The following is a 16580-nucleotide window of genomic DNA, read 5'->3' on the forward strand; positions in this document are numbered from 1 at the left end:
ACGAGACGTGAGGGAGTTGGGGGAATGAGTGACGATGGTTGAACGGTGGCTTAATGTGTCGAACGGTATTATCGAAAAGACCCCGGACCTTCTAGAGCGGGACGGTAGTTGTTAATACCTGTACAGAGACAAGTGTCCATCGTTGTTACGGTTCCTGAACCACTCTGAGATCTCCACCACTCATAGACCTGTGGCTGCTTCTCTGCCTTTAATGTCGTCTCCGAGACCGATTGCTCGTAACAACAGTGCTGCTCATGATCTAGCCATGAGTAATTTCTAGGGTTTTGAGAATTATCCAAATTGAGCGTGCTTTTTACTTTTTCGTTATAGTTTTAAATGTTATTGAAGCTATATATTCTGAATGATCATATGCATTAGCAAAAGCCATGTTTTTAAGTATCAAATGATTATTTCACCAACCCCCCCAGAAATTAGGGATAAGATGATTCGATTATTTACACTTGTCGAAAGTATAATTCTATATGTCTGTAATTAACAGGGACTAAGTTACGCCTTTTAGCTTGAAAAAGCGTGATGGTGCAGAAGGCGAATGATCCAGTACTCTTTCATCTAGTATTCTAGCATATCATGTCGCAACCGATTTGAAAACATCGGCTATTTATCGTGGACAACTGTCTCATTGCGGTGCAAAACTCATGTATATTATCTGCTTCCTGATTATAAGCCATCAGATTTTTAGTCAGAAAGAAATAGGTCAAATACAACTAACAGTGTTTTTGGTCAATTTCTGCACACACACAAAAAACAATATTGTCAGGTACAATCGATGGTGAGACTTGCAAATGTGTCTTACAGTATTTACATGTATAAAGACTATGATATAGGTGTTAGCTTAATGTCCTTTATGAACGCTACATATTTTGTATAGATGATTGTACTAGTGCCTATTTAAATTGCCAGGAATTATAATAATAACATAATATATAATGTCTGGGTTACACATTCGATCAGTATGTTGCAGCAGTTTATAATTGGATCGTCCTGTGCAAGCACAGGAGCCGGTATTGACATAAATGCGAACTGGTTGCATGCCCGTAAGGACATATCTATAAGATCTACCAGGCGCTCTAACTTGAATATGGACACTTGTGACATTCGTTAATCCATTTGCATGGCAATAGTGTTTTGTGTCCATTAAAATTTTTAAGGTAATGAGTATATAAATGTCTCCTCCAGGAGTTTGGTCGATTGTAATAGTTGCCTCCAGTTGTCATTGCACAATATTGCAATGCTATATCGGCCGCTCGATCTCCCTGTTTCTAGCTCAAATGACCTCAAAAGAAGATGCCATTTCCGCATCAACCGGATTCATTACTTACAATCGCTTATTCCCTACACGGAAAAATGTCAACAGCATTTTGTATAGTAAACCAATGGCCAAGGTCCAACTTAAGGTTGACGAATACAGCAAAACCATTGTATTTTTCACCACTTGCTGCTTGCAGCATTGTTAAAACATTTATCATATGTTAAAACATGTTTTGGTACTGTCGTGCTTATTTTCGCTTTCTATGTAGACATGTTGTTGGACAATATTATGAAATAATGGGTGCTTTACGCCGTTCTTTTCAATTTTTTTTCTGCGGCGAGAAAGAGAAAACTGCATACCCCACTTAGCTTGCCATAAAACGGATTAGGATAAAAATTTTTTTCGAATATTAAGATTATAATACATTCTCTGTTTAGCAAACGTACAGTCGGAGAAAACTTTCCTGCGTCAATGGAACCAGGAGGTCAAACAACTAGACTTAAACTCTCTGCATAGTTTTTTTTAATTATGGTCCTTTATAAATTCTCTCAAAAAATACGGCTTGTGTATTTACTATTAAAAGACGATCAGGCGAATAAATGCCATATTGTAGCGTTTTGTATCTGTATTGTTGCCGACTACTTTTATTCTTCATGCACGACATGACACTAGTTTCTATAAATAGCGCACACAAAAACTACTCTAAATTCTATTTTATCATCGATAAAAGGCAAAGGGTAACTATAACAGAAGAACTGTATTGGGGCTCTTTGTATTCGGCTGTCATGGATTTTCGAGGTTGGATCACTCTCGGCGCTTGCGCGCTCGTGTGATTAGAGAAGCAAAAGTCTACTCCGAGCCGAAAACATGATCCCCAGATGTAGCTACTATTAAATAACCCTTTTTTTGTCTCATCTTTGTACACATGGTAAATGTATACGGTAGGTAAACGATTTCATATTTAAATAAAATGCCATTCTAAATTTCTGAATTTACAAGACGTGACTTTAGTGTATCGTTTTTTTGACTGTGATATTTAAAAATAGACAGTTATAAATAAAAATTGTTTTAATCCGCTTACAAAATACCTCCAATATGACCTTCAAAATTATTGTTTCCTTAACTTACAACTATACAACAATGTAATTCTATAAACTATAATTGATAGAGTTAGTTAAAATTGTAAAGAATGTTTTTAAGCTATATTTTTGATAACATTTTTTTTTAAAGGGGATTCCGGTAATATTAACAGAAAAGGAAAACAACGAAAACAAAAACCAGCTACAGCAGACAACTAACTCGATACCATTCCTGAATCTGAACCGGGCACTTACGGTTTCTTAGCTTGGACCCTGAGACATTCTCCTTGCAAATCGTGCATTACGGTGTTAACTTGAATGTCAACTACGATTGAATATAACATTCAAAAATCAAGTTAGCAGATAAAGCCTATTTTGACAAGACCGTGGAATTCTAGTCCATAGTCAGTGCGTTACTGTGATCCACTTGGACTTGTTAAATGTAATGTATTGGTTATGTAAGCGCCCACACAGTCCGTCACCTCACACTGCAGCATGCGCCATCAGCTCGGTAAGATACATGAAACGGACGCCTGACAAACTCAGTTAACCTTTGCTCTAGGTGTAGACTAACCTTTAGAGTCCATAATGGTGAATAGTCGTTCCTTGCCCTTAAAAGATATGCGATGTTCTCTTTTTCTAGTTTGTCCACGAGAGCAGTCACATGGAAGTAGCTGATAGTTAACAACTGATATGTTATTAGGCGGCCTGCCACGCAAACGCTTCACAAGTGGACGAGGGTATCCAGGGAAAGTATTTAGTGACAATGGTTTAGCAAACCTAGTTAGCGGAGATAAAGAACTTTTAAGAGATCCATAGAAGAGTGGAAACAGTCAACATCGGTCGGTACTTGGTTGCAGCCCGATCGCAGAATGGCCTTTTATCCACCCATACGATTGCATACATGGGAGGAGCATGGGAAGAGAATGATCAGATCTACGCGAACAATACTGTAAGCTCCTTGCACATGAAAACTTCTTATATGAGAAAGATGTTGGCATTGATTGCAGAGACAGAAAGAATAATCAGTGGCAGGCAAATACACTTCCTTGTGAGTAGCGTTCCTAGAGATGCACCGACATTAAACACCCGAACTTGCTTCTTTCAAGTTTTACAGTTTTCCAAAAGTAAGACGTATACTGCAAGAGATGGTTTGGAAACAAATCCAATTCTTAGTGATATATTCTGTGGTAAAAAGATGGATCAGACAGTATTTGCCTTTCCTCCAAAACCCGACCAAAAGTGGCAGAGGAAACCAGGATTTGCTTGTAAATGACGTTATACTTGAGGTTTGACGTTAACGTTCCTTGAGGACAGTGCTCCACTGGGCAGAGTAACCGTAGTCTTAAAGCAGGGATGGGTTTGTACGCAAATGTATGGTCCGTACTAGAAGAAACTCAAAATGTGCTTATAGACCGATTATCATGTTATGTCTTAAATACAGATGAAAATTTAAATTTGTAACTTTCCATTTAACAAGGTTTATGTGGTTTTTTACTGCTAACATTGATATTGATGTAAATGTCTCTCCCAATGTTTTAGATAACTTTTATTATAATTATTTTTTTTACATATAGGGGATTATCATGTTTTATATTGACAGGTAATAGTGTTTATATTTTATTATTTCTAATAGTAAGACCTTTCATTATAGATGATGAAATGAACACAGTTCATTGTGATGACAGTTGTAAAACTTTAAAATTCTTAAATCCGAGGCGTTATTAATTTCTATGATTTTAATTGTTTTAATAAAGCGTCATTTTGGCGATTAAAACATTGACGTACAGATTGGACGTGCAAGCTGGCACGACAGTCAGTGTTGGGACCGTAATTGTTGATATTTGACGGCCATTCAAAATAAAGTAACTGTTTGAAACAACACTGGAACTGGAAGTTATTAAAACATTTATAAACGTTGCAGATGTCAAATTCGGTGAGAGCTAAATTTGTATTATGTTTTATAAGTAAAATACATGGAATATTATACCTAGATTTAGAATTTGTTAGATAGAAATGAAAACAATATAGGCATGTTCAATCTTTATATTTTGCTTCATTAGTTTTACTTATTTATTGTTACTTTAAAAGAATACCTGACGAATGTGTATTAGCGAAACCAGCGCATACTCGTTTTGACTATCCAGATTTAACAATCGGCTTAAGGTTGTATCCGGTCCACAAATAAGCAATTTCTTTATAACAGTGCTTTCAAAATACATCTAATATTGTTGCCCTGGTTTGTCCGTAAGTTTGACCTTGGCACTCATTATCTTCGCCATTATTTTCGGGCGTTTACCTTTATTACGCATATTAGTATCCTGAAATTAGCTTCATTATCAAAGTAGCATGTAAAGTTAATCGATGTCAGGGTTGCGTAAAGGGGTAAGGTTTCTAGATTTCATGGCACGTTACACGGGTTCGAAATCACTTACTGTATAAATCTTCTTTTTCAATTTATTGTATTGTAATGTGATCGTTTACATTATTAAACGTGTAAGATTTTCATGAATTTTGTTTTACCTTGTAAGTATTTATTTTCAGGAAACGCTGGTTCAGGTAATTTGTCGATTTATCTAAGAATTACATTTAAAACAATTTTATTCAACATTTTTTATTATACAATTTAATTGACCTGTCAAAAAACAGTTCCGGCTTTCATGGTTAATTCGTATACAGGCTCGAACGGTAATATAATGATAAAGCCGGGTCCATTTTTTTGACAGTGGTAAATAAAATTGGACAATACAACTGGTAATTAGTTTTAGTTAACGATTACTCTGAATGACATGACCGTAATTATCAGGATACGTTTGATCTATTGTGTGGTAAGTTGATATAAAATTTGGGATAAAATATATGGTAAGACGTAGGACTCGAACCAATCATTCCTGATATTAGCTGGGTAAACGCTTTTCTTTTTCCGCACAGCTACCTAGTACATGCAGACCAGTAATATCAAACATGAGGCAAGTGACCCTGGGTCGCTCACTGAACAAGCCAATTGTGGCACTATGCGTTGTAGGAGAGCAAGTTAATGACTGTAAATGTTTTATCGAACAAATTTTGGTAAGAGGACCATCCAAAGGATCATCCTGTTAAAGGTTTCCTTAAATTTCGGCCCCACCTCAACAGTTTCACAGGAGGAGATAATGCGTGCAATATAGCATCGGCCAACCGGTTGGGCCCAAAACCTCAACATTCTCGACCATAGCAATTCCTTGATGTAAATCATAATATGTATTTTTTTCTCCAGGATTCAAATATTCTTGTCTTCTATTTTTATGAATTTTTTAAATCAAGAGTTTTTCCTATATAAGGTCATATGTAAAAATCAAGTATCCCCTGGGGCGGGGACAATCTTGAAATCCCAGGGGGCCATGATTTGAACAAATCTTGGTAGAGGTCAACTAGATAATTCGATATACATCAATATCTCAAACTCAAGTCATTGTAGTTTAAGACAAAAAGATTTTTTCAATATTTCCCTCTATAATTCTATATGTAAAATAAAGTAAGCCCCTGGGCGGAGCCAATTTTGACTCAAGGGGCCAGATTTTGAATAATCTTTGTAGAGAATCATAGTCAATGCTTACATACCATATATCTAAGCTTAGTCCATTGTGATTTCAGACAATAGAGTTTTATAGATTTTCCTATACAAGTCTATGTAATAACAAGTAGTCCCCAGGGTGGGGCTAATTTTGCACTGCAGGGCCACGGTTTTGTTATTTTTGTAGAGGTCCATTAGACAATACCACACACCAATTATCTCCACTCTAGGCCATTGTAGTTTCAGACAAAAAGGATTTTTAAAAGTTTTCTTTACAAGTCTATGTAAAGAACAAGTAATCCCTGGGGACAGGGCCAATTTTGGACCCTGTGGGCATAATTTGAACAAATTTTCTAGGAAATTCCGGTGAGGTGAGTTAAAAAAAAAAATAAGGAAGAAAAAAAAAAAAAAGAAAAAAAATTTGGTCGGTCCCCCTCCTATTTCAAAGCCCATAGCTCTGGCCCAAATTATCCGACCATCTGGTTTTTGAAAGGAAACCGCGTCCTTTTCCAAATCTAACTTTGACCAAGTTTGGGTACATTGCAAAAATAAATAAAAGCGCTATCGTGACACAAGGCTAAAATTTGCAATTTTAGCCATTTCAGGGGGCCATAACTCCAAGAACTCATCGTGCATATGGCTGGTTTACTCGAAGATACCGAGATCTATACAGAGATACAGTTTATGTGCAAGTTTGGTTCAAAACAAATAAGAAATGAAAGCGCTATCGTGAACACAAGCTCAATTGTGCAGATTTTACGCCATTTTCAGGGGCCATAACTCCAAGACCCATCGTGCAATTAGCTGGATTTCGAAAAAGAACCGATGATCCTATTAGAGATTCAAGTTATGTGCAATATTTTGGTTCAAATCAAAAAGAAATGAAAGCGCTATCATGTACACAAGCTCCAATTGTGCTGATTTTTAGCCATTTTCTGGGGGCATACTCAAAGACCACATTCTGCAATATGACTGGTTTTTCGAAAGGAAACCGAGATCTTCTAGCGATACAAGTTATGTGCAAGTTTGGTTTCAAATCAAAAAAAAAAAAAAAACATTAAAGCGTATCGTGAACACAAGCTCAATTGTGGACGGACGACGGACGACGGACAAAAGACCATACTTAAAGCTTCACCTGACTTTCAGTCAGGTGAGCTAATAAAAACGATATATGTAATATTTAGTTATATCGCTATTTATGTTCGGACACCGAAAATTAATTTACGAAAATACATGGAATATTCATGAGTGCCAGGTCAATACTTACGGACAAGCTCATATTATTTTGGTATCATTTGAAAGTGTATTGTCAACTGAAAAAAAAAACAAATAAAAATTAAATTTACATGACAAAAAAATGTTTAGAATTTTATTTTTTTTTTACTTATAGTTTTCTGTGTGATACTTCTATTAGAATCCAGATATTATAGCGCCGTTATTATAAAATTCATCATTTTGCCTAGTAATGTTATAACTATGACTGTTGTGATTCGTGCATATTAATATGATCATCTTTTTTTACTAATTCCTTTTCAGTAAGAACACGAGGTCTTTAAAAATGCACATACCAAAACACTATGGGGCGTCCACCATGACATTGAAATGATGTCTATTCTCCTATTTTGACTGATCGGACACTTAAGCTAATGCTTAAACCAACTTCTCTGACACTGCCGCAGAGAGTCTTGAGCGCTTTAAGGGCCTCAGTTTGTTAATAGCATTGGTGCTATCACCTGTGACGACCCGAGTTCTGATAATTCCACAAATCTTTCTATAGTTTCTATTACGCCAAAAATAGTTTGTAATCAATATCGATTATTTCATGTTGATCATTCTATTAAAAAAAAAGCTCTTGTTTTTTTTTTTACTGTTACCATTCAGTAGAGAGGACATTTTGTCTTAACACAATGGCATTCAACCGCTAGACTATAAGTTATATTAGTTAAAAAAAATTCCTATCGTTGCATATTCTCAATATGTTCTGATATCTACAGTTCGTAGTCGACTTGTACTAAATCTAAACCTTAAATTTGGCCATGTGTACTTTTTTTGGGCGAAAGGGCAAATTACATGTTCACCTTGATTTTTAACAGAAAGGTTTATCTGTGAACAATCTATATGTACGAAGTATATTTCGACCACTATCTCTTTTTTTGAAGGATAACAATTTCTCTTCAACAAAATCAATTATATATTTGGTTCAATATCAACGCTTGGACAACCTATATCATTAGCATTTTGTTGACTTTGAAAAATACTTTCACATCTTTTACAGCACTTTGTCTTACCCATGCAAATATTCTTTTATCAACGCTGCTCTCAGTTATATTAACCATTCAAGTGTCTTATAACTGAACCCCATACTATAACTGTCATTGATCTCCAACCATTTTCTAACTTGCTGCAATATTAGGTGTATATTTTCAAACAGATAAGATGTAAAGCATGACAAGGTTTAGACTGGCATTCATACATGAAAATTAATTATCACACTAAATTGACACCCCATGACTTATATCGGGCGGAACAGTAAGATCATGAAACTAAAAATACTTGGTATTGGAAACCACCTACTGCTTTACTCTTTGCTATTAGAAGACCAAGTGCTCGTCCAGCAGATTTTGCCAAATATTTAATAAAAATTTGCTAATTGTGTACTCTTTGATCTAGAACTTAACGCTATCAACCGACGTAATTTTTATGTTACTCTATTAACATATCAATCAATATTTGTAAATTTACAGATTAAACTAAAAGAACCACAACATCAGCAAATAAAGGTTTACTTACAATATCCTCATTTATTCTGATACCAGCATCTATTTTTTAATTACATTTAATATATCAATTAAAAAGTACATGTATTGGAAACAATGGAAAATGTTTCACCCGCACTTACTAGTAACATCCAACAAAGAGGTATCGGAACCATTTAATCTCACGCAACATTTTACATCTTTATACAACAAAATATATGCGCTTAGTAATTTACCACGATGGAGCCCAATTGAGAACAATTTATCTGAAAGTTGGCTTCGATCAATAAAATCAAACACTTTTTTTGAATTATGAGTTAAAGTTCGCAATAGCTTGTATTGATTCTGTCGTTTTTATTTCAATAGCTAGTATACCATTTATCACCTGTATGTTAATAGCTTCTTTTATTCTTATTTTCAGTAGGTCTGAAGGCTTTGTAGCATCTACACATTCCTCTTTATTTTTCCTGGCTTTGCCAGTCATACCGTAAGCACAACGCTTGAGCATTGTCACTTTTTCATCATCCATGGTTTCTTCAATAGTTTTTTTAACCAATCGATGCATTGTCAGTTCATCTGATTGTTCCCTGTCCACAACAGAAAATCTTGTCAGAATTTCCACAGCTTGTTTCTTTTTTAGTTTACTGTTCATTGCACTATGTAAATCTTTCAATATTGTTTGAGCATTATCTACATTTCTGCCATCTACTGTTAGAATGTCTGGCTCACCAGTATTCAACAGGCTTAACGGAAACTCCGGCAGAGGTGCAATAGCAATTATTTCCATCACAGTGGCAGCGGCTGTACCAAGACCTTCCTCTTCTGAATGTTTGATAATTTGATCAATGTTCATTTTCCAAGTTGTATGAACTGTTAATCGTTCCTCGGACTCATGAAAATGACCACCTTTACGTTTAGCTTGACGAAGTTTCAAACGTTTTCCCCGGAATTCATCCAAATAGTCTTTGAAGGAACATTGTAACACTTTGATGTGTGCTGCAGCTTGCTCCAGAGCAAGTGGTAATCCTCCTAATTCTTCTACAAACTTTTCTATTGTGTTATCATTTGTGTTTATTCCTGTTCGTGTTTTCATAAAATCTCTACCTTGTGCCAGTGTCAGTTTATTCATTCCTACGCAATAATCTGTATCAAACATTTCAACTGCACTGACTTTTTCCCTCCGAGACGTGATTATAACGTGTATTTTAGTATCACGCCTCCATACACTCGACAATAATTCTGCCATATGTTCAGTTATTGTGTCACTATCGAGATTATCAACGACCAAGAGCAACCTAGTTTTACAACAGGACAACTTGTGCATTGTTTTTCTCATTGCATCTTTTCCATCAGCCGAATCAATTCCAAGTCGTACAGTTAGGTACTGAAAAGATCTGAGAAGCGTGTCGTCGTTTTCTACTAAAACCCAAAAGACTCCGCTCGGATAATTTTCCCGAAATTTCCAGGCATATTCGATCGCCAGCGTGGTTTTGCCCATTCCTCCTAGACCGCAAATTGCTTGTGTATATGTCCTTTCATCGTTCGCCCTGAACTTTAAATTTATCTGCTCAAGTTCCTTTTCACGGCCAACAAATGTTTTTATTCTATCAGGTGTATGAAAATGATGTATTTCATTGCTTGAATCCTCTTTCGACGACAGGCTGTCGACTTTCTGTTGAAGAGATTTAAGTTTTTCCCAATATTTCTTGCGATCTGTTTCCATTGTGTAAACTATCTGTTTTAAACATTCTAAATTTGAACATACATTTGTCAAAACCCTGTAGATATTTTCAAAGTTCTCGTCAGCAGTAGCTCCTGTGATTTTACAATATTCAGCTAAAATAGATGTTGCTTTCTTTACTTCGGTCAGCACCTCGAATCCAATGGTCCCTTGTAGTAACGCAGAACCTATTAAATGATAAAAAAAATAATGTTTAGCTGATGTCACTTGTGACATTTCTCTAAACTTATACTAATGAAATGCCTCCAACATATACGGACTGTAAAATAACACATTAAATATCATTCCCCCTTGTCATCTACCTAGGATAATGCGAGGAAATCTGTTTATTACTTGGAAGACTATACTATTGAAGTCCAAAGGGCAACAATGTCGAACCCACTATTTATTGACACACCGCCTGAATGACTCAAACATTTTAGCCAATTAAAACAATTTCATTTCAATATCTAATGATATTTAACAGAAATGATCATTCAAAAAAAAAAGTTCTAATTCCACAATCTTTACAAGGTACAAATACATCTAAGAATTTGAGGTACTATCAATGTTTAACCAGAGATAAGCGGTCTCGGTTTTATCTACTGCTGGCACCAATAACAAAACAGTTACAAAATAAGCTATTACTAGGGACTACTAACAACAGAAAGTAATTCTATAAAAAAAGTGTAAGTCCACAAAAAGAGATCTGCCTAACAAAAAAATCTTAAGTCCCTAAATGTGACCTTTGAGATAAGGGCCCGGGATTCGCGCTTGACACTCCGTCTTATTGGGGGAGTTATTTATGACAAATAGAAATAAGATTTTCAATGCATGTCAAAGATATGGCACAGACAAATTCTAAAATGAATGACATTTGAAACCTTAATGTGACCTTGACCCTTGAGGTTAGGGTGTAGGAATGCGCGCGACACTCCGTCTCATTAAGGCAAGACATTTATGTCGAATAAAAACATTGCTCTGTGCATGGCAAATTAACAGTCCGGACAAGCTCTAAAACGACGTTGTGGTCTTGACCTTTGAAATAAGGAAATGGGGTTTACACGCCACACCTCGTGCACGGAGGTGAACATTTATGAAAAAAGATTGCCCCATGCTTATCAAAGTTATGGCTCGGACACGCCCTAAAATGAATTTGAGATAGTAACCTGGAGCTGGACACTCCATCTCAAGAAGGTAACATTCATGCCAGATATAACGAAATTTTCTTTATGCGCCCCATGTGGATCTGGAACGATCTGTATATGAAAAGAATTGGAACCACTGCCTTACTCTTGCATGATCATAAGAGCCGACTAATAGGGTCTTAACACTTGGTTTTGCAGTAACTCTGTGATTCCAGCAGGTATGCAAATTTTGATTCCATACCTCATGTTTTTATTTCGATGTAAATGAGATGTGGAACCAAAATTTGTAGTCCTGTTCGACGTCATATAACCTATACTGTGTTGGTGCGCCGTAAAACCCAAATAAATAAATAAATAAGTTCCTTTATGCATGTCAAAGTTATTGTCCGGGCAAAATCTGAAATGACCTTTGACCTCCGAATGTGATCTTGACCTTTAAGATAGAAATCTGGGAGTTGAACCCACAATCATGAGGCTTTGTCCGCACAGCTGCTTGCACATGCGAAATGTTTTGTCAGTTAAGAAATATATATATACAATATATAGTTATATCGCTATTATGATCAGGACACCGAAAAATAATTTACGGAAATATACGTAATATTCATGAGTGCCAGGTCTGATTATTAGAAACGGAAGCAAAATATGGTTTGCTGATCACGTGATAAGCGTCTTGTTCTATATTCATTAATGTTTACAAAAGTAAATCGCAACGGCAAAAGTGCATAAAAAAACTGCGAAAACCTGAATGTTCCCGTAATCTTGGAAACCAGAAACTGACCATACATTCATTTTCATGTAAATATGTGAAACACTGTAGGCATTTTGCCTCTCTGTGATAAGTTACTTTAAGAAGAGGGTCATTGACCCATAAGCGCTCACCTGTGTACAAGGCTTCAAGTGTGTTTGTATTTGTGCAGAGTTAAGTTTCTTCTATGTTAGCGTATATTATATACATTTCACACACACTTTTAGGGCAGTAATTTGAATAACTACGGTAGAAATTACAAATCTGATATCACATGCCAAATATCAAGGCCCTAGCCATTATTGATTCAGAGAAGAACATTTTCAAAGTTTCTTATATGAAAGCCTATAGAAAGGAACATGTCAGACACAGGGGCGTAACCATTTTTTTACCTTAGGGTAATAATTTGGACAGGTTTGGTAGAGAGTCAAACCCTTATATCAAATGCCAAGTATCAAAACTCTAGAGAGAAGGATTTTTAAAGTCTGATACCTAAAAATATTTTTTAAACAAAAAGACCCAAATGTTCAATGAGCCTGAACCATTTGAACAACTCTGAAAGAGGGCTACCAAGAGATCATTTGTGTAAAGTCTCATCAAAGTCCATTCCGTGGTTTTGGAGGAGCTATTGTGTAAAGAGACTGTTGATGAAAAGTGACAACGCTCTCTGGCGGCCATATTTTGACAAATTGGACAAATTTGAATAGTATTTGTAAAAGGTCACACAAGAACCATTTGTGAAAAATTATTTCAAAATAGAGCCAGCAGTTTCACACAAGAAGAGTCAGCCCACTTAGCTCAGTAGGGAGAGTGTTGGTCTACGGATCGCGGGGTCGCGAGTTCGATCCCCTGGCAGAACGTATGTTCTCCGTGAGGATTTGATAAAAGACATTGTGACTAAAATCATTCGTCCTCCACCTCTGATAATTCATGTGGGGAAGTTGGCAGTTACTTACAGAGAACAGGTTTTTACTGGTACAGAATCCAGGAACACTGGTTAGGTACACTGCCTGCCGTTACATGACTGAAATACCGTTGAAAAACGGCGTTAAAACCCAAAACAAACAAACAAACACAAGAAGATTTTTTTAATTTACACTATTTATATATAGGGAAAAGTGACCACCCCCACCTGGCAGCCACGTTGTTTTGACAAATCGGTATGATTTGAACAATATTGGTAAGGTGACATAAGGACCATTTGTATGAAATTATTTCAAAATCAGACCATCGGTTAAGGAAGAGATGTTGTTTTATTTTTAGCTCTGGTGGTCCCTCTGTGCAACCAAGCGGAACCGTATGAACAAATCTGGTAAAGGGCCATCCAAGAAACATTCATGCCAAGTTTCATCAAAATCCATCCAGTGAATTTGGATGAGATGTCTTTTAAACACAATTGTTGACGACGGACGCACGACGGACAAAGCGTGATCACAAAAGCTCACCATGAGCATTGCTCAGGTGATCTAAAAATCGGGCCAGCAGTTTCACACAAAAAGATTTTTAAAGTTCCCACTATAAACATATAGGGAAAAGTGACCACGCCCTCTGGCGGCCATGTTATTTGACGAATCAGTATAATTAAACAAACTTGGAGAGGGTCACACAAAGACCATTTGTGTAAAATTATTCTAAAATCGGGCCAGCAGTTTCACACAAGAAGACTTTTCAAGTTTCTAATAAATACATATAGGGAAAAGGGATCACGCCCTCTGGCGGTCATGTTTTTTGACAAATCAAAATAATTTGAACAGTATTAGTACAAGGTCACACAGGAACCATTTGTGTGAAATTATTTAAAAATCGGACCATCGGTTTAGGAGGAGATTCGTTCGAAGTTTTTTTCTAATTTTACTTCTGGCAGCCCCTATGTGCAACCAAGCAGAACCGTTTGAACAACTTTGGCAAAGAACCACCTAAAGAACATCATGGCCAAGTTTCATCAAAATCCATGATCACGCTGTGTCCGTCGTCCGTCGTGCATCCGTCCGTCTTCAACAATAATTTTGTTTAAACGACATCTCCTCCAAAACCACAGAATTGATTTAGTTGAATCACATTTTTCAGGGTTAGTCGCTGTAAATGCCGTGCAAAAAAGGAGAAAATTTTCAGATGTCAGACAGTTATTGTAATACTGACAGATTATATGTTATTGAAACACACAATAATTAATTCCTTTTACTAATATTTTCCATTCGAAATTGAGAAGCGTTTGTAAAGGGGTACCGGGGGTAAACTGCCTTAATAATAAAGCTTTATATTTAACTGGCGCTAAATACGTAATGCTCCGTGGTGTACTGCTCTTGTCCGCAGGAAAACGTTTCTTGCCGCGGCCGCCCGTGTTCGATTCCCGACTCAGGCTTTTTTAAGTTGGCATTTTTTAAGATATTTTAGAAACAAAACGTTCATAATATAACCAAACTTCACTTTTAAAAATATCATTTAATGCCAAAATCTGGAGGTCAGTGCCTGTTGTGATCTTTTCAGTTCACACTTTATAATTGACATAAGCATACAAAACATACCGTTTGCCTTCCATGTCGCCAGCAGCTTCAGGACGTCTACCTCTTCTTGTTTCTGTAGTTTCATGCATTGAATCAGGTGTTCCATTAGCAAGAAACTATTCTGATATCTCGGGTTGTCCCATTCATTGAAGTTACAATGAGCCCATAGGTTGCGGACATCGTCACGTACCTGAAACATCATTCCGCTTGAAATTTTAGATATAGAACGCCTGAAACTCGTACTGCGTAAGAAACCACAAACCAGTTTTATAATTGGAAGCTGCTCATTGAATGACGCATTTACGACTTCAGTCTTTCCATAGTTATTCGTCATAAACTATAAAACTGTATGCGACGAGGGTTTTGGAATCATTTTTGTATCTATATGCATGTTGAAAACAAACGAGTCAGATACACTCTGCTAAGGTCAGTGTTTTTGTATTTTATTTATGGAGCTAACACGCCGCTATCACTAGCGATGAATAGAATATCTATTGAAAAGCAAAGTACTGGAAATCATATATTTTTCTTTTAAAAAAATCATGTTTTATTTAAACAAAAAAATAGGGTTTAAACATTACCGCTTCGGAAGCAGTCCGCAAGGCTTGTGGAAACATGTCGATATTGATAATGAGTGCCAGTAGCGCTGATGTGTCGCACGTGTCATCAAAACCTGTATAGTGTGCCATGTGTGTCTGAAGGAACAGTTTAGATAGGTCGACGCAGTTCTGCACCCCGAAGTCATACTTCTGCAAATCAATCGTTCCCTTTACTTTTGGAACAGTACCATTGCCGTTGATGGCTTCGTAGTTCAGTTCTTTGTGTGTCGGTCTGTAATGTCTTAGATAGTTTCTAAACGTTTGGCTGTCGATACTGTCCGAAGTTTTCAAAGAGGCATACAAAGTACGTAGAATCGGCGGTACATACTTCCTCAAGGCGGGTACAATAATACTGTGTAAACATATCCCGATGATAAGCCATCTTTTCTGGTCGTCTTGTAAAGCTGGTCCTATAAACAGAATATCTATATTATTATATTAAAATTTCTTATATCTGATTTATTTTAAGTTTACTGCGTTGATTATGGTCTACACATAGTATAGGATCATCATAAGTATATTTCCATCCAGCCAGCTTACAGAAGGGCGGTGCCCGCCCGTGGGAAGGGCACGTTGGATCTTACTCCACCATCAGTAGGTCAAATTCATGGTCACTGAAAGTCAGTTTTAAGATCGGTGTGCAAAACTGTACATGTCGTCCAAATGTCAAAGCTGTAACTTAAAAAATAAGAAAGTAGGTCAGTAGGTCACATTTATGGTCACTGAAAGCCAGTTTTAAGATCGGTATGCAAAACTGTACATGTCGTCCAAATTTCAAGGTTGTATCTTAAATAACAAGAAAGTAGGTCACATTCATGGCCACTGAAAGTCAGGATCATCATAAATTATAATTAAACAGTCTAGGAAATATGATCGGATAATTTTTGAAGTATTTTTTCCTATATAACTCATATCACAAGTGCCCCCTGGGGTGGAGCCTCTTTTCACCCCAGGGGCGAACAATCTTGTTAGATATCAACTAGGCAACTAGAAGATGCTTTTGCAGAAAAACGCATGTTTCCCCCAATGCATAGTCGTATAAGCAAGAAGTCAATATGGGACAGGAGCGATGGTTGGCTGCAATAGGGCTCATCCACTTGGCATGTCCATTCATCCCACTAAGTTTCAACATTCTGGGCCTAGTGGTTCTCAAGTTATGAATTGGAAACGGTTTTCCATGTTCAGGCCCCTGTGACCTTGATC

At 36.7% G+C, this 16580-nt stretch overlaps 1 protein-coding gene across 1 annotated transcript; it reads right to left on the reverse strand.

Moving 5' to 3' along the window:
• Nucleotides 1-8667: 8667 nt before the first annotated feature.
• LOC128551805 (uncharacterized) lies at nt 8668-15787 on the reverse strand (the record flags this gene model as incomplete). The annotated part of the gene is made up of 3 exons (XM_053532720.1): nt 8668-10566; nt 14800-14968; nt 15360-15787. Coding segments are annotated over 3 exons (2195 nt in total), but the record flags the coding sequence as incomplete, so codon positions are not given.
• Between the last annotated feature and the right edge of the window lie 793 nt (nt 15788-16580).

Source organism: Mercenaria mercenaria, unplaced genomic scaffold (assembly GCF_021730395.1).
Source record: "Mercenaria mercenaria strain notata unplaced genomic scaffold, MADL_Memer_1 contig_1719, whole genome shotgun sequence".
Classification (NCBI taxonomy): Eukaryota; Metazoa; Mollusca; class Bivalvia; order Venerida; family Veneridae; genus Mercenaria; species Mercenaria mercenaria.